We start from the raw sequence: 25,003 nt of genomic DNA, 5'->3' as shown, positions 1-25,003 counted from the left end.
TTCGTGGAGACCCGATTGAGAATTATATATGAGTTTTAATTTAATTTTTTCATGACATGTGATTATATCAATTATTATATTTAATAAATAATAATCTTATTCTCTATGATATGAATTAGTGAATATATGTTTATTTATTGATATAAATGTGTATTATATATATATGATTATGATTAGAGATGTATACATGTTGTTTAAGCGGGGACGTGAAGTTCACGGGATTAATTTCCCGTGCGAAGATTGGTATGAAAAAAGTATTTTACCCTTTGCATTAGCGGGGATGGGACCTATAAAATTCTACCCCGATGAAAAATTCATGTTGCCATCTCTACTCCTCTGGTTTTGGGCGCGTGCGGCTCACGTGGTCGTCGACGCGGAAGCCAAGGCTGGTGACGAAACAGGCGAAGGGTTTAATGTTATTTTAATTTTGAATTTTATTTATTAAATAATTTACGAATTTAATTTTGTATTTTAAAAAATCACAAAACTAACCTCCTGCCGCCCTCTGTGAGGGCGGAAAGGTGACGTGGCAAACGGCCACTCGGCCACGACGAACGGCCGGAAACGGCGGCACGACAAATTTTACATTTAGTCCCTTTCCGCCCTCTGTAAAGGCGGTAAGGACCTAAATGCAAAATTTGTCGTGTCACCCAGTAATTTTTCGATTGAATCACGGTTAGATGAGCACATGTATAACATATATATAATTGTCAGATGATAAATAGTTACGTGGCTCAGTGGTCTCAGAGTAATTTTTCAATTGAACCGCGGTTAGATACGCATATGTATAACATATATATAATTGTCAGATCGTAAATAGTTACGTGGCTCAGTGGTCTCAGAGTATATTTTCTTCCTATTTTTGCCAGTTGACCTTTGGTCTTCTGGATAGAAGAGTGAAGCAATAACCACTGAGCTATGATAATAATTGTGATCAAACAATTACATATGTTGTACATATACGTATCTAACCGCGGTTCGATCAAAAAATTGTTGTTTCAATAGAAAAATTCCTGGACGGCACGGCAAATTTTGCATTTAGGCCCTTTCCGCCCTTATAGAGGATGGAAAGGGTCTAAATGTAAAATTTGCTGTGCCGTCGTTTCGAGCCGTTCGTTGCGACCGAGTGACCGTTTGCCACGCCACCTTTCCGCCCTCCTAGAGGGTGGCAGGAGGTTAGTTTTGTGATTTTTTGAAATGCAAAATTAAATTGGTAAATTATTTAATAAATAAAATTCAAAATTCAAAAAAATTCTTTTTTCTGCTGGTTAGTTCACGTGGTTTTGGGCCTGTTCCGGAGGGGGAGGGAAGGTGTGGCCTTGTGGGGGGATGTAGCGGCCCATCCAAAGCTTATTTCTCTTGGGCTAAAGGGCTTGTGGATTTCCTTGTTGCGTTTCATATGGCCCGTGCCAGCATCTCGGACGCTAGTTTGGTAAGGAATAAGTCCACTGAAGGTCCCTTACTTATCGTTCAATCTGTTTTTCGTCCCTGGACCGCAAAACCGGATACAACCGGTCTCTGAACTATCAAACTAGCGCAAAAGAGGTCCCTCGGCGGTTTTGAAGACGATTTTGGCTGACTTGGTGCCTACATGGCTAGTTTGCCGTCCCACGTGGCATTGACATGGCGCTTACGTGGCAATTATATATCAGATAAATAGTGGACCCACCTATCAGCTGCACACAAAAAAATATTTAAAATTGCAGGCCCACGTGGGCACACAGTCAACTACCCAAAAGAAATAAATATGGCCCCAGATGTCATTCCTTCTCCCCTCTTAGCTGACAGGTGGGTCCTCTTTTGTACCGGTTTTGATAGTTCAGGGACCGGTTATATCCGGTTTTACGGTTCAAGAATAAAAAACAGACTGGACGATAAGTTGAGGGATCTCAAGTAGGCTTATTCTGCTTGGGAATAGTCTGTTTTGGAAATCTCTCTCTCTCAAAAAAAAAAAAATCCGGGAATCGGCGTGCATGGGCTGAGAGGTTGGGTCTCGTTCGACGTACCTAGACGGGCTTCAATTTCGGCCTGTCAAAATGGGCCCAGCATGCATTCCCAGACAAAATGCAACTGTTTATTTTGGTCTGGCTGCAGTTGCTACAGCACCCAAAAATGACCCCATCACATATCAGCCAGTGCTTGTAAAGCGACTCGTCCTTTGATTCGGGTACAGCAACACAACACAAATTTCTGCATACAGAAATACTTCATCCGTTTCGTATAGTAAGATTTTAAACTATATATAAATTTATCTATTTATCAATATATATCGTTTGTATATATATGTCTAAATTCATTGATATCCATATAAATATAGATAGGGCTAAAAAAAGTCATGTGAGGAGGTAGTAAGTTTTTATATGATTTAAATTGTGTCTCACAATATAAGAATATCTTGCATTTATAATACCAATCACTTCCACATAATTCTCTTATTTTATCCCACATAACCTTCTACCCATCAATTACTCATTTATTAAGAGCTATCACAATATTTTCTTCTTAATCTTAATCTCAGAAAAATAACCTAGAACTAATCACCAGTGCCTTATTTTCGCTTCTCTCTATGTTTATAAGATAAAATATAATTTTTTCAATCTTAAAATTTGAAATAGATTTTGGAGTTTTTTTATCGTAGTTTATTTCTCAGTCTTAACTTTTAGATCGCCTAGAATACGTTGTATAAAATTCTCGCTCATAGATTATTTTTTATTTAAGATACATCATTTGATTTTTTGTAATCACCCCCCTTTATTTTGCCACAAAGATGATACGTACTCTCTCCGTTTCATAATATATGATGTTTGACTTTTTTGGTTGCAATATTTGATCATTTGTCTTATTTAAAAAATTATGAAAATATCATTTATCTTACTTGTGACTTACTTTATTATCAAAATAACTTTAAGCATGACTTATCATTTTTTATATTTGTACTAAATTTTTGAATAAGACGAATGGTTAAACGTTACAACTAAAAAAAGTGAAACATCTTATATTATAAAACGGAGAGACAGTAATAAAGAGGACAGAGATGGCTCACTGTTATTGATTTCCCAGAAGCAGCTAGAGATCTTTTGTGTTGGCACAAAGCATTGTGAGCCAAATATGTCGAAGTTGACAGCCATCTTGACCTGAGGCCGTGGAGACAATCTTGCCTGAATGCACATGCCTTCGTCCTATACCTCCCTTACCGGCTTTACCCACCACCTCACTGAAACTTTAGGCGAAATGGGTTGTTGGCACAAATGACATCGAAAGCAACATGGCACTTTCTTGAGAACATCTTGTCAAATGGGCAAATGGCAAGTCTGGATTCTGAACAGGGAGCAGAGTTTTTGCTTGAAGGCTGTCCAAATGATTTTGCTCTGAAACTTTGCATCTCCTATCCTTTGTCAATGCTGCAGTTGGGGGTGAATCTGAATTTGAGTATGGCATATGCTTCAATATTTTCTCTACCAAAAGAAAGAAAATAGAAATGAAGAGTCATAAGTTCTCATGCCGTCTGGCGACTCAAATGTGCTTAAAAACTGCATCCCAGCGACCATCAGTATTCAAGAGCATTCAAGACCGTTGTCCTTGTACAACTCGTGGCAGCTTCTGAAGATGGTTAGCACTTCTCTTCGGTTTCAGGCCTCCAGCTTCAGTTGAGGCCATGGCCCGGTCCTGCCTACTTGAGCTAAATAAATTCTAATATCTTGAGGAGGTTTTTGCATATCATCCACGTAGCTGTGATTTTTTTTTAAAAAAAATACAAGATAAATTAATATATGTTATAATACTCCACAAACATGCATGATCAAATTTCATCTTTATAAGTTGTAAGAAAACAATTTAAACTCTGATTAATTTACGTGTATTCAGGGTCAATTTTTTTTTAACTCACAGAAGTCAATTTTTATCTTAAATGTTGGTACAGTGATACATCATATATTAATTTAACTTTTGAATCTATAAATATTTAGATGATATGTATGAAACTAGAAGATATCCCATAAGGGTTTAAAAGAGTTTGCCCTACTCTTGAAGTTCGGCTACCTTCCAGCACTGCCTGTATATGACAATACCTCAAGATACCTCATACTTGTAGCTCACTCACGTAGAACTGAAAACGACTAACCACCGCTTGATTCAGCATCCGTAGTGTCTCCAAATAGAGTCCCGAGTGACCCGTTTCGTTTCACATGCAAGATGCCTCTAGGATTCGATGGAACATCAAAAAAATACAACATGATCATGATCACAATGCTACCATTATTAGCAATCAGGGTGACCTATATATATGATCCCTTTAACGAGTCTAGATCCTCTACAGTACTACTCCTGCAATACTGCTTATTAATATATGGATACTTGATACAGTATCGCAGAGGGATCCCATTTACCATTTGATCTCCTTCTAAACTAGTAAAGAAAATTCAAGAGATCACCATCTCCAGTTTAGGTGGCGAAAGGAACAAGAGCGAATCGGCGTAGCGATTACAGTTTTGCAGCAGCAGCAGAAGAGTGTAGCTCTCTGCTCGGCGCTGCGAATCACAGGCTTGCGTATATATAGGAAAATGCAGCCGAAAATGACTCGCCTGTAATTGTCGCCTTGTTAGCTTATACTACATCACCCGTTTCAAAAGGTGACGTACTAACGTGTTTTGATTTTGTTCTAACTCAAACTTTTTTAGATTCAATTAATTTTAGAAAGAAAAGAAAGCAATATTTTTTTACTAAACAGATATATTATAAAAAAATAGATTGTTCAGTGAAGGATTGTTGCTAGGTATTTTTGAACCCCATTGAAATACATGATTGTGAACACGCAGAAATATATGAAAAATCAGGAACCTAGAATATTGGAATTGAAAACACATGAACATTCAAAATTATCGTTTGATTCATACACAGAAAACACACAGGAATTTAGAGTCATGGAAAGAAGAGAACACAAGGTAGAACGCCATATTTATTTTCCTCCAAAATCTTTATAAATTGCTCAATCTATAGGAACTATAAAAAGGATGTGATGCAATCCCTTGCTTCAAAGGATTTCATAGGAAATTACTTCATATAGGTTTGAAACCCTCCAAACCTTCAATGTTTTTCCTACAGATCGAAGTAGGCCTTATAGACTTGTCAAACTTTAAAAGTTTGATTTAGTTAAAAAAAAAACCAAAACACCCTGCGTTCTAGAACAGAGGGAGCATACCACACCCAGAATTTAAAGTGTAAAACTAAGTGCTTATTTGGGTTCTCGGAATTTTAGAGTAAAATTGGAGGATTTAATTCCTATAGGCTTTTAGGACTATTCATCCATTCAGATTGCAAATGTTGTTATATTTTTTTTATATAAAGTTGGTCAGGTTCTTATCATCAATGATCATAAAGAAATATAACCACTTATTTTCTATGAGGATGCTTCCAAAAGTACTAAACGATGTGTTTTTCCAAATAAAATATATTTAAAAGTTGCTAAAAATTATATTAATGTATTTTTATGTTTGTAACAACTAATATTTATTAAAGAGATAACCCATTTTATGTGATCTTCTAATTATTCTCTTTCATCACTCTCAAACTTACTCTTAGAATAAAACTAAAAAAACTTACTCTTAAAACAAAACTAAAATGACTTGCAATGTGGGGGCACGGGGTAGGAATTTGCACATTCATTATGACCCTTTTAAAAAAATTTTACTTCAAATATGCATATTTAAACACTGATCAGGCAAAAGAAAAACTATATGTTATACACTTACTTAAAATAGCAAAATTTTTGTGTTTTGCTCGATCCCAATGTTTCTGCAACTTCTACCTAATTTTAGAGTTGCATTTGATGTCTCTAACTGCAATATATTTCTCATCATTAATTAATAACTTTATTATAGTACTATTAGCAGTACAGTTTGTACTAGTCCTCTCTGTTTCTGAGTTTGGACAGCAGCGGCGGCGGCAGCAGCAGCAACAATGGGATCGATATGCATGGAGTGATGATAGGCATTCATCAGAGGGGTGGGTGGGTCTCCCTGATGATGTCCGATGATGATCGAGAGCCACAAAACGAAATTAATGGCAGCGTGGGCATGTCCGGCCGCTGCTACCCGGAAGCTTCCTGGAAGCCTCGCCCGCTAGCTGCCGTGGCCCATCGCCATGGCTCCCAGGAGGAGGAGGAGGAGGAGAAACCGATCGACGTGGCGTCGCTGCAGTGGAGTGGAGTGGAGTGGCGACAAGAGTTCGTTGCTGGGTTTGCAGGGCTGCTGTCACACGCCTGCGGGGCTTGCTTCCGGCTGCACCACTGGCCCAACATTCGCTATAGACGACACCTTGTGACAGCACTACGTTCGTTCATGGACAGACAACGAGTTCTACTACAGTATTTGATTTGTATATATGCGTATTTTGTTCTTATTTTGACAGTGTTCTTGTGGGCTGGATCATGGAATAGAATGGTGATGTTGAGTATAAGGGGATGAATGGATGATGGCGAGCTCATCGCTTCGTTCTCCGGCATCAGCTATATCTCTTGCTCTAACATAGGAGCTATGTTTTAGGTTTGTGCAAACGCTTCGGTACATATTACTTGTAGTATAATACTGTCAGTAGAACTAATCTCGTCCATTGATTTAAAAGGGTATTTTCGTACTTTGATTAATATTAGATTTGTATTTATTGTTTTTTACCACATTATGCACGGATTAAAAAAAGCCCAGCAATGCCCACTTATTATCACAGTAAAAAAGACGATATTACCCTCTCAGAATTCTACTATACCTAAAATTGTTGGTAGTATAATTTAATCACAATCGTCCAACAAAATTAGATCAACGGTCTGGATTAAATTATACTACAAGTAATATGTACCGGAGTCGGCCTCTTTGGGTTTCGGGGGTGAAGGTCAGGGTGCGATGAGAGTTATGAGAGGGAGAAGTGGAAGATTTTTCTTTTTTTTAGAGAAATGACCGTAGATGACGAGTGGACGCGCTGAGGTAGGGGTGAGTGTTGTAATGATAGGTGGGTGTTGAGGCTCTAGAGACAATATAAGAGGAATGGGTAATAGGTTACGAGGCAACAAATCCAATGGGGCAAGCTGCTGGAGATGGTCATGTAAGTAAATGATTCCATCGTCTTGCTTATAATGAAGCAAAGAGTGGAGGTAGAAAGGACAAGGCTAGTCTGGAAATGGAGCCAACACTAACAAGCTAGGGTACAATGTAGGGATATAGGAGACGGCGATGATAAATTGAGCAGTCGGCTCGTATTTGGTACTCACATCCTATCACTCATGGCAACATTGGAGTGAGAATGAAGAGGCAATGTTAACGGGGCACGCGAATCGCAATGTAATCCTCACTAAAGAAGGGTCATTTAATTTTTTATCATTGCTACATTAACGTGTTTAAGAATTTATCAATCTACGTGTCTATAGTGCAAGAGTATCAAATTGTTTAATATTACCTCTATACCAGAATAGAACTATTTCTACCGCCCACCATTCATTTCAAAATGTAGCTATTTCATCACCTATATCCTTATCTCAACATATCCCAATCATTATCCTTTTAATTTTTTTCACCTATATTTCTTCTCAACCAATCACTATCTTTCTCCAATCATTCCCAACTACATTTTTAATATCCGTGTTCACCTATAGGAATACTTCTAATTTTAGATGGATGGACCATCTTGTAAAAGGGGGCGAAAGACTATCCATGGCGGTGCTCTTTTGAGTATTTTAGGAAAAAAAGACAAACATCATATTTATAAATAAAGAATAAAGACTTAAAAAACAAAATAAAATAAAAAAACTTTAAAATTAATTCTAAATTTTAAATTAAAAATTTAAATTTTATCGAAGCACGGGCAGTAAAGGGAAGGGCGAGGGTGAAGATTTTCGGTTAACTGCTGTAAAATTGGCGCAGTTCCTGACTGACAGTGTGACTGGCAGGTGAGATGAACTACAGTTGGGCTGAGCATCGGTAGATCAGTGGTCGCATCAGGCAGACCAGTCATGAGTCCCCAATAATTCCATCCTGCCGCTCAGTGGATTTCGTTCCCCATCCCGTGGCCCCCCACTACAAAAATAACTGTTGGGAATTTTTTTAAAAATGTCAAATGATACGTTAGATTATATATTTGAAGTATTAAATATAGTGTAATTATTAAATAAATTTTAGATTTCGTCTGAAAACTGTAAGACGAATATTTTGAATCTAATTAATCCGTCATGAGCACATGTTGATTACTATAGCACTTATAATTAATCATGTATTAATTATACTTAAAAGATTCGTCTCAAAATTTCTCCCATAAATATGTAATTAATTTTAATGTTCATGTACATTTACTACTTTATTTAGGTGTTCAAATGATTCGACGTGATGTTTTTGAAAAAAATTAGAACCAAACGGACCCTAATTCATCCATCCATGAGACCATGACATCGCACGCGCGACGGCGCGAGGTGGTTGAGCTCGGCAGCTGCGCGCACACACTTGAAAGCATCGGAACACCGGAGCACACATCCATAAAGCTGCCGCGCCATTGCTGCCTGCGCATCCCGATCCACGCACGCGAGGGAGATGGACGGGAGCTACTCGTACCACCGGCTTGTCCTCGCCCTTCTTTTTCTTCTTCTTCCCCAAATGGCCGCCCACCGTGTTGCTCTCTCTGCCCTCGCTAGATTTCTTGCCCGCAAACGCGCTCGCAGCTAGACAGGACAGATTCAGTCCAGTTCTTCTTCTTGTTGCTGTTCTTGTGGTTGGTGCGGCGAGGTTGTGGTGGGAGGGTGTGGGTGAGGTGAGGTAGCGGCGATGGTAATCATGGCGGCGATGCTGCCTGGGGTGGAGTGCGCGCGGCGGCGGCGGCTCCGGCAGGGAGCGGGAGCTGGGGCGGAGACGACTGCTGCTGCTGCGGTGGCGGCCGGAGGCGGAGGCGGTGGCGCGAGAAGGTCGTCGTCGTTGTGCGTGCACGCGGCCGGGCGCGGTGGCCACCCCTGTGGCGCCGCCGGGAGCCATTCCGGCAAGGTGTGTGATTGATCGAACAGCTCAAAGATTTGCTAGCTCGGCTCTGTTTGATTGATTGATTGATTGATACGATGAGATGGATTGGTTGGTTTGGTTTCTTGGGAATTCGCAGCAGAGGAGCAGTGTGATGGAGCTCATCCATGGGGGGTCGCTGGACAGCAATGCCCGGGAGGCGAAGGAGCGGCTGGACCAGAAGCTGAGGAACCAGAGGGAAGCAGTCATCAAGAGGTAGTAGGAGTACATGTTCATGCAAAGATCGAATCTTTCTTTTCTTTTAGGAAAAAAAACGATGCAAAGATTGAAAATTTGCTCGATTATGTTCGCCGTTTCTGCAGGCATCACAGCACGGGGAGCATCAAGCTCAACAGAGCAAACGGCGGCGGCGGCGGCGGCGGAGGCGGAGGGAGCTCGACGTCGACGGCGGCGATGGGGGTGCAGCGGGAGGTGTACTCGAAGAAGGGGGTGATGCGGCGGCTGCTGCGGTGGAGCCGGCTGCGCTGGGACGCGGCGGGGCAGGCGGAGTGCGCCGTGTGCCTGGAGGAGTTCGCCGCCGGCGACGTCCTGGCGCACCTCCCCTGCGGCCACCGCTTCCACTGGGGCTGCGCCCTGCCCTGGCTCGAGGCCGGCACCGCCTCCCGCTCCTGCCCCTTCTGCCGCGCCGCCGTCGACACGCCGCTGCCTTCCTAGCTGCTAGCTAGCTCGCCGGCGCGGCAGAAGCGCCATTGCCGTGCTCGTGGTGTACAGTACAAAAATGGCATGAAAAATGTGCAGAGATTTGGCTTCGAGCTTCTTTTTTTTTTTTCTGTTCTTGGGTGAAGTGGTGCACCGGCATGATGCTGTGTTCTGCCATTTGAGCGAGTGATTTCTGCGAGCGATCAGCGATGAACTTTGTTGGCGATCTGTGCATCTGATCAAAGAAAAAAGATGATACAGATTAAGCATCTGGACAATAAGTTTGCGAAGATCTTGAAAGTGTTGATTTTTTTCTATCAAATTCATGCCTGAGAGAGGTGATGAAGTCCATCCATTCCATCTGCTCCCTTTCTTCATTTGTATTTAATATCATCGATCAGTGTGATTTTACTTTTAACCAATAAAAAATCTTAAATCACAATGGTTCAATGAATACAAGCACTATAGTTATATTATGATGTCTTTTAATTTTCATAAAATTTATATAAAAGAGATGAATAATTAAAGTTTATACAATAAATGGCATTAGCATCAATTACTTTCTCCATTTCAAAATACATCAAGATTGTATTAGTTTCATTTCAGGTTATATAATGTTTTGGTTTTTCTTATATTCATATAAATTCATAGATAAATATAGTGAAACAAAAACATCTTACAGTTTGAAACGGAGAAATCGAAAAATATTGAATTATTAGACATAAGTAAAAGAAAATAATAAAATGATTCCATTGACGGATTTAGTTCTCCTATGGCACGCATGAAATCAGCAACCGCTAGCCCAAAGTCCAAGTGAGTAAGTGACCAGAATTGACTCCGTCTGAACTCTGGAGTGTGAACAATATCAAGGCCCAGGCCTCGGTTAGTTCTTAAAAATTTTTTTCAAAAACATCACATCAAATTTTTGTACACTTAAATAAAGCATTAAATATAGATAAATCAAAAAACTAATTGCACAGTTACGAAAGAAATATTGAGACGAATCTTTTGAGCATAATTAGTCCATAATTAGCCATAAAGTACTACAGTAATCAATATGTGCTAATGACGGATTCGTTCCACAATTTCCTCCGTAACTGTGTAATTAGTTTTAATGTTTATGTATATTTAATTCTTTATTTATGTGTCCAAAGATTTAATGTGATGTTTTTGGAAAAAAAATTTAGTAACTAAACACGGCCTAAAATTCCCCACTTGAATTAAGGATTCCATCAAGTTTGCGACTGATCATGCATGCAGAACCAACTCCTATCATCATCTTCTTGGCATAGGAACCAGGCATAATTCTGCCATAACCTAAAAAATAAATCCGTGTCCTCATCTTCCCAGATATGATACCCAAAGCTTCAGCAACAATTTGTATTATGACCACATAAATACTGTAGTGCTTTACACGAAAGATCAAATTAACCGTTACAAAGTTAAAAGATATAGTCAGAAAAGATAAGAGGAGCTTCTGTATAAAACATTTTTTTTAAAAAAACACATACTACTACTATACTACCACCTCTGTTTTATAATATAAGATGCTTGACTTTTTTTTATAACGTTTGACCATTCGTCTTATTTAAAAATTTGGTACAAATATAAAAAAATAAGTCGTACTTAAATTCTTTTCATAATAAAGTAAGTCACAAGAAAAATAAATGATATTTCTATAATTTTTTGAATAAGATGAATGATTAAATATTACAAGTAAAAAAATCAAACATATTACAATAGGAAACGGAGAGAGTGCTATTGAGTAGTTTAGAAATATGCACATTAGGGATTAAAAAGTCTAAGAAAAATCTGGCGAAACAACTAGCCAGATATCTCGCTCCTTGTGCCAAATGTGATGACACATTCTGCTATAGCGACACCTACAAAATTATGGCGCGTCAAATTCTGGCGAGCACGTCGCTGCCAAGTGGTAGTAGCATTCTTTACTTAGCATCTCACAACGCTTGAGATAGATATTATATATCTGATTATCACCGTGGATTATCTATTTTATTATCACGATAAATTAAATGTTTTGGTAAATAAATTTAATAAATACTCTAGCTTAGAATAAGGTTGCGTTCGTTTCATCAGGTTAGTAATCCATGTTCACTTATTTACATGCACATACTGAACTACTAAATATAATATTTTTTTGACAAATTCAGTAGTTTAAACAAAATAGTAGGAATTTCTTTTTTCTTTTTACTTTTAGGATGTGAATCAAATAATGTATGCCAATAATCTGGTGAAGTAGTAGCTGAAAACAACACGGCAACCGTGGGAAAACGTGAGAGGAAAAGCCCCATCCATCTTTTACGCCATTACTCGCTGAAAGCTACAAGATCCATTAAGAGGCTCATCTTCCACGTTCTGTAATCTCTACAGATGAGGAGATTTAAGTGTGCTGGTAGTGGTGCACAAATGTGGCAGAATCTCTGGACTGATCGTCTCCAAAGCCACGTGCTCTTATCATATCTGAACTCATGGAAATCCTTTCTACCAACAAAAAAAAAGGCTAATTAAATTAAATTCACCACAAGAAGTCAATAATGGAATGAGCTAACTAGACAAGGCTTCTTTTTTTGTCTGAGTGTGGCCATGTTCAGTAGTTGGTTTGGTAACCGGCGCGAAAAACCCAGTAACATATTAGTATAGGATTAATTAATTATCAACTATAAAAAAAGAAAAATGAATTAATCTGAATTTTTAAAGAAACTTTTCGTATATAACTTTTTTATTAAAAATATATTGTTTAATATTTTTTGAAGCGTGTGTGTGGAAAAAAATGGAATATGGGTCGGTAAGATGGATTGCCTAACATGGCCTGTGTGATTGGAGACATAGGATGGGCTATGGTCTTACTTGGCAAAACGGATCAGGCCCACTAGGCTATCGGAGGCCCATTGAGCAACCAGCGGCTCTTGTTTTGAGGCGCAAAGCAGCTTTGATTAGTACCACATCGAAAACTTTGTGGGTATATGTGTGGGTTTGCGATATATAAGCAGGGGGAGGGCAACCGTTGAAGGCACTTACCTGGACGGGGTCGATGGGTGATCAAGGAGACCCATGGCCTAGATCAATGGCCCACATTGCACTTGGTTGGCGCGTTGGTCTACCATCTCCTCATGTAGGAGAGTGGACGTCGTAATTTGTGGTAGATGGGGTACGCGTTCGCGCGGCCCCTACCAAGATTTTTAAATTTAAATTTATTTCATGAAAGAATTAGTTTCTTGCTCTAGTGTATTTTATACCAGAGAAACATGCTAAATTCAAATACGGAGGATTTGTTACGAACTAGGTTTTCACTTTTCAAATGGTTTGTTAGAAAGCATTTGCATGTATTTTATACCGGAATAACATGCGCCATTTGCATGCTAAGCATGCATCTTCGTTCCTTCAGAAATGTAGTAATAAGCTCTTCTCGGCTTCCATCGTTTTTCGGTTGATACCTCTTGTGATCCATGTAATGTAAGCAAGGGCAAAATGTTGTTGATCAATGGGCTATTTAGCACTTTTTGGAAAACGGACCTGGCCCATTAGAGGTTGGGCTCCCTAGCTACTTTCAGAGGCAGGCCCATGGGCCGTATAACAAGCTGGTTAGTGTATATAAGCTGGATGCAAAGTATTTCATCTGTTTCATATTATAAAACTTTTTAGTTTTATGTATACTTAATTATGCAAATGAATTTAGGCACATATACAAAATATATGCATTGATATATGGATAAAGCCAGATAACCCAAAAAGTCTAGAATATGAAATGGAGAGAGTACTTCTCTAGACGGTGTCGATGGATGATGATGGAGAGTGTACTGCAGTTGGTGGACGTGTTGATCTACTATCTCCTCGAACCGGAAAGTGGACATCATAATTTGTAGGGGCATGTATTCGTGTGACCCCTACCAAAACGAGAGGGATAAGTTAACTTAGAGTGGGGGCGAACATAATTTTTGTGGATTAAGACTTATGGGCCATAACCATTTGGACATTTGGATATTTTTATAAAAAACCATGCTATTATGCTAATCTATTGCAGATATTCTAGGTATTTAAAATTTAAATTTGCAAGAATTATTAATATGCCAACAGAACGGTAAGAAAAAAAAATGGTGTTTCCATTCGTTCCTGTAATCCTGTTGTCGGATGAAACAGACAGAAATAAAAGGAAAAACGACATCGAAAACGGTATGGATTTTCCGTAAGGTTTTCATGCCAACCTAAAAAAAGTAGCCTTTCCGGTCTCCACACCGCACGCCGCTTCACTCCACGGCGCGCACCACATCGTCCCCGTCTTGCCTCCTCCACGGCGAGCGCGTGCCGCCGGCGGCCATGGCCGCCCCGTGCGGGTCCAGCCGCGGCACCCTCCAGCTCCTCCTCATCGCCCTCTCCGCCGCCTACCTCACCTACAGCGCCCTCCTCTCCTCCCGCTCCCTGCTCCCTCTCCCCACCGCCTCCTTCCCCGGCGCCACCGCCACCGCCGCCTCCTCCTCCCGCCGCCTCGCCTCGGGCGCCCGGCGGAGGGCGTTCCACACCGCCGTGACCGCGTCCGGCTCCGTCTACAACACGTGGCAGTGCCGGGTCATGTACTACTGGTTCAAGCGGGCGCGGGAGGCTCCCGGCGGCGCCGAGATGGGCGGGTTCACCAGGATCCTGCACTCCGGGAGGCCCGACGCGTTCGTCGACGAGATCCCCACCTTCGTCGCTGACCCGCTCCCCGCGGGCACGGATCAGGTACTTCTGCGTTCGGCTCTGCCGTTGGGTAAAACCGCAAATTGTTACCAATTTGTTCGTTGTGTTCTTAGCCTTTTGTTACTTGTTCGTTGAAATTCTCGAAAAAAATGTGGATTGCTCGTGGACATTAATAAGCGAATTCGAGACATTCCAAAAATGTGGAATCACGTAAATTTGTAGATTATATGGAATTAGTGTGGCATGATGTGAATTTGTTGACATTTCATTCCGTGCACGCAAGCCATTCCCATTCATGATGATCATACTACTCCACTATTCCTATTAGAAGTTTTAGATTTTTCTCGTGAGAATACAGTTTGTCCTACACTGGCTAGTATATCAAACATGTGGGGATGAAGGACATGTGGAAATATGAGTGCTATGGAAGGCCCAACTAATTAGAAAGACTGACTTTCACGTGATGAAAAGGAGAAAACATGATTGGTTCTTTCTCATGGCTGCCTTTTCATTGTATAACGTCTGAAGCAAGACAAGAACCTTTGCTGTAGGGTAGTACAATTGTAAATTCTGTGGGCTGTAGTTGTCACATCGTGGCCTGCTATGCTGGATTTTAACTGCAACTTTTTGGCTACATTGACTATACACCCTGTCCGTTGTTTAGCAAAGAACTGGTATGCTGAATTGCCGATGAATCAACAATTGACAGAAACTTAGTACTAAAAGAACTCTTGTTGTTGCAATTCCTTTTTGTTCTTTAATAAGGTGAAGTGGTATGTGCATAATGGTTGTTTTTTTTTCCTAAACACTGTTTTTCCTGACAATTTCAGGGATACGTTGTCCTCAATAGGCCCTGGGCGTTTGTTCAGTGGCTTCAGAAGGCAGACATACATGAAGAGTAAGTTTGGTAGGTTCATATGAGAAGCATGGCTTAATCTTCAGATTCAATATTTAAGTTAATTTTGATAACCTTTTGCAGATATATCTTGATGGCTGAGCCAGATCATATTATTGTCAAACCTATACCGAACTTATCAAGGGATGGTCATTCAGCAGCTTTCCCTTTCTTCTATATTGAGCCCAAAAAATATGAAAATGTATTGCGCAAATTCTTCCCTGAACGAGAAGGACCAATAACCAAAATTGATCCTATTGGGAATTCCCCGGTAATCGCAAGAAAGGTAATTTGCTTCTCCATGGACTATATTCTGAGCTCCTACATAACAAAAGAATTTTATTCAATTTTGTTTTTCCTGATCTCCTAGGAATCTCTTGCAAAAATTGCTCCAACTTGGATGAATATTTCAATAGCAATGAAGAAAGATCCTGAAACAGATAAAGCTTTTGGCTGGGTTCTTGAAATGTAATTCCTGCCATTCAATTTCTTATTTACCAATTTTTTCCAGGCTTTTGACCTTGTGTTATGCATTCCAAATCTAACTGTTGAAATGTATATATTGAGTTAACATAAATATTTATGTGGTCTAGTTTATGTAAAATAGGTATGCCTATGCTGTAGCATCTGCTCTCCATGGAGTGAGCAGCATCTTACATAAGGAATTTATGATTCAGGTCAGATGCTTAGTTAATTACCATGTTATCGTGCATATTGGGTAGTATGTTTAATCCTCTTCTGAGCTGATAATATTGTCCTGTTGTTTTAGCCACCATGGGACTTGGAAATTGGTGATGCATTTATCATACATTATACTTATGGGTGTGACTATGATATGAAGGTATGTGGTTCTCCTTTTGATGTGGAATTTCAGTATTTATGTATCTGTTAGTTTCCTGTTTAACCCTTTTTTTGTGCACTAGGGTAAACTCACTTATGGAAAAGTTGGAGAATGGAGGTTTGACAAAAGATCCTATGATAGTAAACCTCCTCCTAGAAATTTGCCATTGCCTCCTAATGGTGTACCTCAAAGTGTGGTATGGTTCAGCTCCCTATGCAGATATCTAATATTCTACTTTTAATTTTCAATTTGAGTACCTTCTTTCTTCATCCTTTTTCATGGACATTAATTTAATTATCTTCTGTACTTCTTGATTATTTTTGTTGTGAACTATATCTTCTTTAGTATTGAGTCTTGCAAGAAAAAGTTTGGTCATGAAAGTCAATGCACTATGTAACTACATGGAGGACAAAATTCAAAATATGTTGAATTGATATCAATATCAGCGTTGCAATGTTAACCACCGAGATTTGAGACAGTAATAATTTTTATCAATTAATTCACTATGATGCATCGGCATTTGTGAAATTCATAAGGTATTCGATTTGTTGTCTGAAACAGCTACAAGTTTCTTGAGATCACTTCATTAGAATAACCTTGCTTTATAATTCTTGTCCATCAGGCTGATGCACACAGAACACTTCACAGCCCTTGGTCACTATGTATGTGCCCCTTTTTCCTTGAGATAGTCACTAATCCGTATTATGGATTTTGTATTGGCCACAGGTGACACTTGTGAAAATGGTTAATGAAGCGACAGCCAATATACCTGACTGGGATTCTTATGCGTCTTAGTATCTGGTATTCGGTTTGACAATTTTGTCGGCCTTGTCTTCCAATGAAAGTTGATGCGTGATAACAGATCAAGCATAGAAGTGAGTAACTGACAATGCGGGGTGCATACAGCTATACAAGTTTATCTAGGGTCACAGGTCACTGACTCTATTCATTTTTGCTTGGATTTCCTGGGGCTCGTTTTGGTCTTGACGAAAATCCATACCAGTGCAAAGCAACATGATCCCCATTTTTACTCAAGGTCTGGAACCCACGTACTGTAATTAATATACTTCTGGTTGTTTTTTTCTGTGGCAAAAACTAGTCCTGAGTTAGAAGTGTACCGACGCTGAATCCTGACTTCATTCTGGTTTTCCTTTGGCAAAAGCCATAGATTGTCATTTGTACTAGACAGACAAACGCTGTACTTGTTTTCTTTTATTCATCTGGAGGCCCCTGTGATTTTTTTATTAAATGCACATCTTTATTTTTTTTAAAAAAATTAACCGTTCCAAAACTTCAAAATTTGTATCATTTGGCCACACCATTATATATGGTATGACAATAACAATGTCACGTCATAATCTATAATCTATTAGTGTGATATTGTTTTTGGCCATGCCGATCCTTCAGGTGTGGCAAAACCCCCTTGCCACCCCAATCTTGTCGATGCAACAAGATGGTAATATTTTCTTGCCACGCTGGCGAGACTAACGTGGCAAGATATATAGATTTTAGAAATAAGTTTTGAAATGGTTTATTTCAAAAACAAATAATAAAAAGGTACATTTAATAAACAATTCTCCTCCTGTTAACGAATGCCAATCATAGCTTATTTATCCTCTAAATAATGTAACTGTTCTATCCTCTGTATAGAAAGGAATATAGCTTCTTTGTACTGTCTGTTTATCCTCGATATTGTTATCGTTTGTTTACCCCCTAGTGTATTTTCATTCGTCAGAGCAAAACTTTGATTAATAATTATATTATTAAAAAATAGAGAAAATATAATAAATGCCATTGACAAGCACTTAGTTCTTAGAAATGTCATCGGCGAGCGTGAATTCTATAAACTTTGTCTAAGAAATAAAATCGTCGTTAAGGTTCCCTCGACATTTATTTATTAAGTGCTATAATATGAACATTGTTATTAACGACAGAGATGGATGAAACCTAACAACGGTAATATTTCTTAAACAAAGTCATTTATGCGATGCCATTTCGTAAAACCCACACTCGTCAATAAGAAACTTGGATATTTTCCAATGATATTTTTTAGATTATCTCTAAAAATATAATCTTTAGTGACATGAAATTGATAATATTATATTCTATACTAATATAAAAAGGAGAATTTAAAATTTCTCTATGCCTACCCAGCAAATGTACACGTGATTTACTCGATTTATTTTCGTTAGTTATACGTATCCCAATAGTCAAAAATACTCTAAAATAACTCTCTACTGCAATCGGACGCACCCTGATTACGCGCCATCCCATCCACCGAAATCGCCCAGGCATGCCGCCCAGCGAAATGCCCGCGTCGACTGTCCCCAACCTCACCCCGACCGGCCGCCCCACTCCAAAATCGCCAACGCAGGTCGCCGCCGCCGCCCGCCCCGCTCCGGCCGGCTGGCGCCCACCTCCGGCGCGCCAACGCAGTCCGCCGCCGCCCGCCCCGCTCCGGCCGGCCGGTGCCCACCTCCGGCGCGCCACAGTAGGCTGCCGCCGCCGCTCCCGACCGCCGCCTGCCCCGCCCCGCTCCGGCCGGCCGGCGACCACCTCCCGCACGCCACCGCAGGGCGCCGCCACTGCGCCCACGTCGGCTCCCGCTCTCTCGACCGGAAAGGTAAAAACATTGTCGTCAGTCTGTCACTAATGGACTGCAATTATGCAAAGCACCTACAATCGTAAGGTAGCAGGGAAAAGATGTCAAGTTTAACCAAAAATGTGCTTCTCTGTCTTCATTGTTTCATCGAATACAAGATAAAAAGGAAAAAAAATTAGAAAATACACAACAATGCAACGCTGAGGAACTCACCTTTCAAGTTTCTTAGCCCCTCAACACCAATCTTGCTCTTGGTTTGCTCTATTCTTGAGAAATCATGTCAGTGTTGGCATGTCACCTACTTAATACAAGATCCAAATTCAGCCAAATCATGAGTAGATTTATTTTTTAGTTCAACACTTCAACTCCACTGCCTTTGAAAGTTATTCAAACCACTGGAACAACAAGATATAGTTCAGAAGGTGTAAAATTTGCATGTGCACACGAGAGCCAGAAAGAATGATGTAGATCAAATGATCATCAGCTCATCATTGGGTTTTTGTGGGTTGATTACTGGTTGCATCTCTCTTATGTGTTTATTTAGTTTGGGTGTTCGCACAATGGTCACCGGTCCCAACATCCTGATTCCTGCATTGCAAATTTGCAATAGGCAGAAAACTGGACTAATCTAGAGAGTTGTAGATGAGCTTTTTTTTAATGTGTGTGGTCATCAGAGATCAAAATGCTATGTGAATTCACAGCCTCCCTTATGAATTTGAACTCACATTGCTAAAATCTTTGCTCGCATTTTTTTATTACAATTTTCAGGTGGAGATGTATTTGGGAACAAAGTAAGGTATGTACCTTTGTTGAGAAAATTTTTAATGCTTCGATTTATTCTTCTGATGTCTAAGGGACCTTCCTGACTTGTCTGACCTCCAAGGACAATCTAGATCAAGGAGGGTAAAACACAAGGGATTTACATTTCTGGAGCAACTGAGGTAAGAAAAAAGTACTACTTAACATGTGTCCTTCCATTTTATTTTCGCCTCTATGTTCTGAAACTAACACACACCATATATCCTTCCAATTTATTTTACATTTTAGAGATCATAACCACTATTATGAAAATTTCAGATCTTCGAACACCTTTTTGTAGTAAATTCTTTGAGTTTTTCTTCGAGTAACTTTCAGTAATTAGACACCAGTTTAGTTATTTTATTGCTTCAAATTAAAGGAGGGGATTGCCAACAGACTGTTAAGATATTGCAGGTATCCTTTATTTTCTGCTTGTGAAAAACCTCTGCCACCAAATTTGAGTCCTCTTGTGCTCAGCTTTATTGCTCTTCTTCTATATGTATTAATCCGATCCAAAGTTTCTACATAGTACCTTACTTTTCCTTTCTCATATGGTGATCTAATAGTTGGAACACGTGGCATGTATATAATAACAAAATCAGTCGTTTGATCAAAGGTTCAACCGTTCAAGTAAGTAAGTAACCCTTCAGGCACCAATTTTTCTCTGGCAAGCTGAGACGGACAGCCTACTGAGCCCTACATTACTGGCTCATAGGCCTCTTCAATTTTCTTTCATTATGCTAGCTAGCCTGCTTGTTTTTCTCTTGTAACCTTGCTTATCTTGTCTGCCTCTTTGTGGAGGCTGAGATGTAAAAGAGTTGTGTCTCCGCAGTTCTTGGAGCTCTGTAACATTTCTGTTGGTCCCATTCTCTCTTAATAAAAATTCTTTCGGCTGGCGTCGCCGGCCCCACGATTTTTTTTCTTTTATTATCTGTTAAGTGCTCATTCTTTTTTGACTGAATAAAGCATAGAGTAGTTGGAGCAAGGGCATTCTTACCATGCCATATGGTGATACATATGCCACTATTGATTTCCTTATGCCCCACCCAGTTCCGAGCCGTGGACATAAACATGAATTCGTGTTTTCTAGAATAAAACTATTTTAGCGTTTCGAGTAAGTCATATGCATTTGTATAATGTCGTTTGTGGTATACTGAAAATAAAATTTGTGATTTGAGATAATTAGTTTTTTTTGCTGTCAACTATAGTTTAATTGCAACGCACGGGCATGTAACTATGGATAATAAAATCTTAGCAATTCAGATTGCAGTATATATATAGTTAAATGTATGGTTGATAGATTCATATGATATACTTTTGGTCCTTTGGAGATCTAGATGGTGTAAAGCATGCTGGGGTTAATAACTCCCTTTCACTCTTCTTTAAATCAATGATATATTTCCTAAACTTGTGGAGTTCCTGGTATACTTGACTTTAAGGACTCAACAAGCTGAAACAATTAATTGAAGGAACTTGTAACGATAATTTGATTTGTATGCAACTGGGATTGATAAATGATAATGCTCCCTAATAATGGGTTGTGCAATGGAACAAGGTTAATGGTTAGAGCTTTCCAAAACAATTCAGTAGATGCTGAAATTGTCGGTGAACAATATACAGGCAAGAGAGTGTTTATACGTAGGATCCCGTTGTCTCCATCGGATAATATATCACTCACTTTCAAGTTCAAGAGGAAACAATTCCCAATACGCCTAAGTTTTGCAATGACCATAAACAAATCAAAAGGACAAATCATTCCTAATGTCAGGATATATCTTTAAGAGCCTGTGTATTCACATGAACAACTTTACGTTGCACTTTCAAGGAGTGTGTCAATGGAATCAACAAGAATTTTGGCCAAACCAAAAAAAAAAAGACCGAATAGGAAAGAGCATAAAGAATATTGTGTATAAAGATATACTCGAGTGATGAATTATTGTCTACTTTCAAGGTTAGCATCAAAGCATATCTTTTTTATTATTTATAATGGTGCATAGCATTATAATTTATAAATAAATGTATGTGTAAGATGGCTATGAGCTGAGAAGACATTCACTGATACATCTACCGGCATACCAAGGGAATGAGTGTTTCTTGCTGCTAAATGATATATTTAATTAAAGTGTTATATTGTATTAGCTATGGTGTTACTGAATGCTTATGTTTTGATCTTCTTTATGACAACAACATGATATTTAATATTATAACATTATATTATTTTCCTATATGGATGTATTTTATATATATCATACTATTTGTACTTTATATTGTAATATTTGTTATATAAGTTGGATCGATTTTAAGCTTGGTTGTATTTATATGATAATAAATTTGACGATTGATATAGTTGACACCGTAGCGTTAGTACGGGCACTTTTTATATTTAAAAGCATGCTATTATAACTACACTTTTGTATCCAACAAATACACAATAAATAAAATATGTCTTATGTTTTTGGACGGATGAAATCCTGGACAACTGGTGGTGCTAAATCACTGTGAACATTTTAATTCTAGCAGGAACAAGGAAAGTTACTAATGCTCAAATAATAGGACTTTTGATAAAATTTCCTGCTGGATTATTATTATTAGAAAGGAAAAAACTTCCTTGAGTGATTTAAAAAAACAATTACAAATTTATCACTAGTTTAAAACGTTATTACATAAAAAATTACAAAAATACTAATAGAATTATGATATTAAAAAAACAGCAACAAATTTTAAAAATACCCCTTTTAAAAAAAATCCGGTCAAAAAGACAGTCAAATCACGAGTTCCACTGCTTCCTTCTCCGGTCGTCTTCCTCGTCTGGCTCCTGCCAGATCTCACCTTCGCCGAGACTCCCATGCCTCCTCCCCCCTCTCCTCCTCCACCTCCGCCGCGCTAGCCCACGCCGCCTCCAAATGGAAGCCGCGGCGCCAGCTTCCCATGCCGCCGCCGCGGGCGGCCTCCGGTCGCGGCAGTACGCGGTGCTGGCGATCACCTTCGCGGCGTACGCCTCGTTCCACGCCTCCCGCAAGCCGCCCAGCATCGTCAAGGCCGTGCTGTCCGCCGACTGGGCGCCCTTCTCGGGGCCCCGTGGGCCCCACCGCCTCGGGGAGCTCGACGTCGCCTTCCTCTCCGCCTACGCCGTGGCTATGTTCGCCGCGGGCCACCTCGCCGACCGCGCCGACCTGCGGCGCCTCCTCGCCGCCGCCATGGTCGCCTCCGGGGCCACGTCGGCGGCGCTCGGGGCGGCCTACTTCCTCGACGTGCATAGCCTCGCCTTCTTCCTCGCCGCCCAGGTCGCCAGCGGCGTGGTCCAGTCCGCCGGGTGGCCCTGCGTCGTCGCCGTCGTGGGGAACTGGTTCGGCCACGCGTCCAGCCGCGGGACCATCATGGGGGTGTGGAACTCGCACACCTCCGTCGGCAACATCGCCGGCTCGGTCCTCGCGGCCGCCGTGCTCGAGTTTGGGTGGGGATGGTCCTTCTTGGTGCCCGCATTTGCCATCGCCGCGCTCGGCGTTGTGGTGCTAGTGTTCCTGATCGCGCATCCAATGGATGCTGGACTGGACCTTCAAGCAATGGAGGTTGAGATGAACGGGGGGAGCGGAGAGGAGGTGGAGCTTCTTGGGGAGGACAAGAAGGAAGGGGAAGGGGATGAGTTGGAGGTGGAGGCGTTGTCGGAATTGCCGAGGGCCATTGGGTTCTTGGAGGCATGGAGATTGCCCGGAGTTGCGCCATTTGCTTTCTGCCTCTTCTTCTCCAAGCTTGTTGCTTATACCTTCCTCTACTGGTTGCCTTTCTATATCCGGCACAATGGTGAGTATGTCTTATATGCTTTCAGTACATTTTGTTTCTTAATTTTCAGTTAGGGACCAGTAAAAAGTGTGATCTTATTGCTTGATGCTAGTTTTCATAATTGCTATTAACTGAATGAAGATCGGTAGTGTCTACTGTCTAGCATTGTGAGGTAGCTTCTGTGTCAAACTCTAGATCATTAGAATGTTCATGTCAGAAGTTCCAAGATGGTATTCAATTTTTTTTGAATGATTAGATTAGAAAGTAATGTAATACAACTAACATACGAAGATAAATATTATACGGGATATATTGATTTATAGTGCGCCTTCCCTGATATTTAGGGAGTGTGTTCAACATTTCTGCTAATAGGTTTCATGTAGCAAGCTTCTGAGAAGAGGATACTAAATCTTTTCATGTTGAAGCACCTTTTGTTGATTGAAATGATTAACTTCAAACTTATATACATCATCTACCAACCTAGCTTTCCAGGTAGATGTATGATAGAACTCATAGAAGTTTATGCAGGTAATTAATCTAGCGTACGAAGTGTTACTACACCTTTCTATGATGAGATGAAAGATACAGATCTTCTATCGATTTTATGATTTGCCGGTAGCATTCTTTCTGTACTTATTTCTTCAGTAAGCCGTTTCTATCATTTTAGAGCATATACGAGGCATATTTAATTTACCCCACCATCCTATGTTCAATTTTGCAGCTGTAGCAGGTCAGTTCTTATCACACAAGGCTTCAGGAATTTTGTCTGTTGTTTTCGATATTGGAGGAGTTTTGGGTGGCATTTCGGCTGGTTTGCTCTCGGACAAAATAGGTGCCCGTGCTGTGACATCAGCTCTGTTCCTCTTTCTTTCAATCCCTGCGCTTATTCTTTACCGGACATATGGAAGCATATCCATGAACCACAACATTGGGCTCATGTTCCTCGCTGGCTACTTTGTGAATGGCCCATACTCACTCATCACCACTGCTGTTGCTACTGATCTTGGTACTCAGGATGCGATCAAGGGAAACTCAAGAGCATTAGCTACAGTATCTGCGATAATCGATGGCACTGGTTCTGTTGGGGCGGCTTTGGGACCCTTGCTAACTGGGTATATTTCCACGAGAGGATGGAACAGCGTATTTTTCATGTTGATTGTTTCCATATCACTTGCCCTCGTGTTTTTGATACGGCTGGCGAAAGATGAGATTGTTAGCAAGATCAATTCAAGGCATTAGTGTTGTATTTTTCTGATTTTGAGGATTGTAGATGTTTAGGAAGAGTTGTAGAGGATAGAAATACACCCTTCCTTTGGTTGTATGATTGGCAAGCAAACATTGATAGAATCATTTTTGCACAGCAATTTCCCAATATCACAGCAAACAATCACAATGCTCTTTGCATACTTAGATTAGTTGGCGTAACAGGCGCCTGATGAAATTTCTCTCGAGTTTCATTTCATCGACAACAAAATTGTTTAACTAGTTTACAATATAAATCTGCTTGATTCAAAATCATGGTCTTGTTGCCAAGCCACTAATTTGTACATGTATCCTGCACATTAGTCTTGTACATTTTTCTTATGCGTATGCTTATAAGCCAAAATTTGAATTTTTAACTTTAAATTTAAAGTTGTTTTTAAGTTTTTTTCATCGTAATTTATTTTTCAGTCTTTTTTTAGATCATTAAGAACATACCTATATAATGT

At 40.0% G+C, this 25,003-nt stretch overlaps 3 protein-coding genes, 1 long non-coding RNA gene and 1 other non-coding gene across 7 annotated transcripts; all 5 read left to right on the top strand.

Moving 5' to 3' along the window:
* The first annotated feature begins 8,510 nt into the window (after window positions 1-8,510).
* LOC102718091 (probable E3 ubiquitin-protein ligase RHY1A) lies at window positions 8,511-10,142 on the top strand. 2 transcript variants are annotated; one of them, XM_040525401.1, is made up of 3 exons: window positions 8,511-9,011; window positions 9,127-9,239; window positions 9,347-10,142. In XM_040525401.1, the coding sequence occupies exons 1-3, from the start codon at window positions 8,799-8,801 to the stop codon at window positions 9,696-9,698; spliced, it is 678 nt and encodes a 225-aa protein (XP_040381335.1). In that variant the 5' UTR covers window positions 8,511-8,798; the 3' UTR covers window positions 9,699-10,142. The 2 variants fall into 2 exon arrangements, with proteins under 2 accessions (XP_040381335.1, XP_040381334.1); XM_040525400.1 differs by having other exon boundaries at window positions 8,514-9,011; window positions 9,124-9,239.
* A 2,572-nt stretch (window positions 10,143-12,714) lies between these two features.
* LOC121054815 lies at window positions 12,715-12,875 on the top strand. The gene has a single exon (XR_005812102.1). It is a non-coding gene; the product is annotated as a U1 spliceosomal RNA (small nuclear RNA).
* A 1,022-nt stretch (window positions 12,876-13,897) lies between these two features.
* On the top strand, window positions 13,898-17,377 carry LOC102721282 (hydroxyproline O-arabinosyltransferase 1-like). The gene is made up of 8 exons (XM_006655786.3): window positions 13,898-14,420; window positions 15,209-15,276; window positions 15,358-15,559; window positions 15,644-15,741; window positions 15,881-15,950; window positions 16,043-16,114; window positions 16,197-16,310; window positions 16,841-17,377. Exons 1-8 carry the CDS (start codon window positions 14,019-14,021, stop codon window positions 16,907-16,909), a joined length of 1,095 nt encoding a protein of 364 aa, XP_006655849.3. The 5' UTR covers window positions 13,898-14,018; the 3' UTR covers window positions 16,910-17,377.
* Window positions 17,378-18,659: 1,282 nt separating this feature from the next.
* Window positions 18,660-20,396, top strand: LOC121054745. Of its 2 annotated transcripts, none has more exons than XR_005812060.1 (3): window positions 18,660-18,737; window positions 19,485-19,512; window positions 19,610-20,396. It is a non-coding gene; the product is annotated as an uncharacterized LOC121054745 (long non-coding RNA). The 2 variants fall into 2 exon arrangements; XR_005812059.1 differs by having other exon boundaries at window positions 19,600-20,396.
* A 1,905-nt stretch (window positions 20,397-22,301) lies between these two features.
* LOC102717809 (putative glycerol-3-phosphate transporter 5) lies at window positions 22,302-24,847 on the top strand. The gene is made up of 2 exons (XM_015838435.2): window positions 22,302-23,315; window positions 24,016-24,847. Exons 1-2 carry the CDS (start codon window positions 22,418-22,420, stop codon window positions 24,531-24,533), a joined length of 1,416 nt encoding a protein of 471 aa, XP_015693921.2. The 5' UTR covers window positions 22,302-22,417; the 3' UTR covers window positions 24,534-24,847.
* The last annotated feature ends 156 nt before the right edge of the window (window positions 24,848-25,003 follow it).

The sequence above is a fragment of the Oryza brachyantha genome, chromosome 6, assembly GCF_000231095.2.
Source record: "Oryza brachyantha chromosome 6, ObraRS2, whole genome shotgun sequence".
Taxonomy (NCBI): Eukaryota; Viridiplantae; Streptophyta; class Magnoliopsida; order Poales; family Poaceae; genus Oryza; species Oryza brachyantha.
Note: the sequence above shows the minus strand (reverse complement) of the source record. Positions and strands in the feature narration are given on the sequence as shown.

Coding starts and splice junctions, on each gene's coding strand:
- LOC102718091 (XM_040525400.1), top strand. CDS start 8,799: ATGGTAATCATGGCGGCGATGCTGCCTGGGGTGGAGTGCGCGCGGCGG. Junction 9,012..9,123: donor CCGGGAGCCATTCCGGCAAG/GTGTGTGATTGA, acceptor GGGAATTCGCAG/CAGAGGAGCAGTGTGATGGA. Junction 9,240..9,346: donor AGGGAAGCAGTCATCAAGAG/GTAGTAGGAGTA, acceptor CCGTTTCTGCAG/GCATCACAGCACGGGGAGCA.
- LOC102721282 (XM_006655786.3), top strand. CDS start 14,019: ATGGCCGCCCCGTGCGGGTCCAGCCGCGGCACCCTCCAGCTCCTCCTC. Junction 14,421..15,208: donor TCCCCGCGGGCACGGATCAG/GTACTTCTGCGT, acceptor TGACAATTTCAG/GGATACGTTGTCCTCAATAG. Junction 16,311..16,840: donor ATGGTGTACCTCAAAGTGTG/GTATGGTTCAGC, acceptor TATTGGCCACAG/GTGACACTTGTGAAAATGGT.
- LOC102717809 (XM_015838435.2), top strand. CDS start 22,418: ATGGAAGCCGCGGCGCCAGCTTCCCATGCCGCCGCCGCGGGCGGCCTC. Junction 23,316..24,015: donor TTTCTATATCCGGCACAATG/GTGAGTATGTCT, acceptor TCAATTTTGCAG/CTGTAGCAGGTCAGTTCTTA.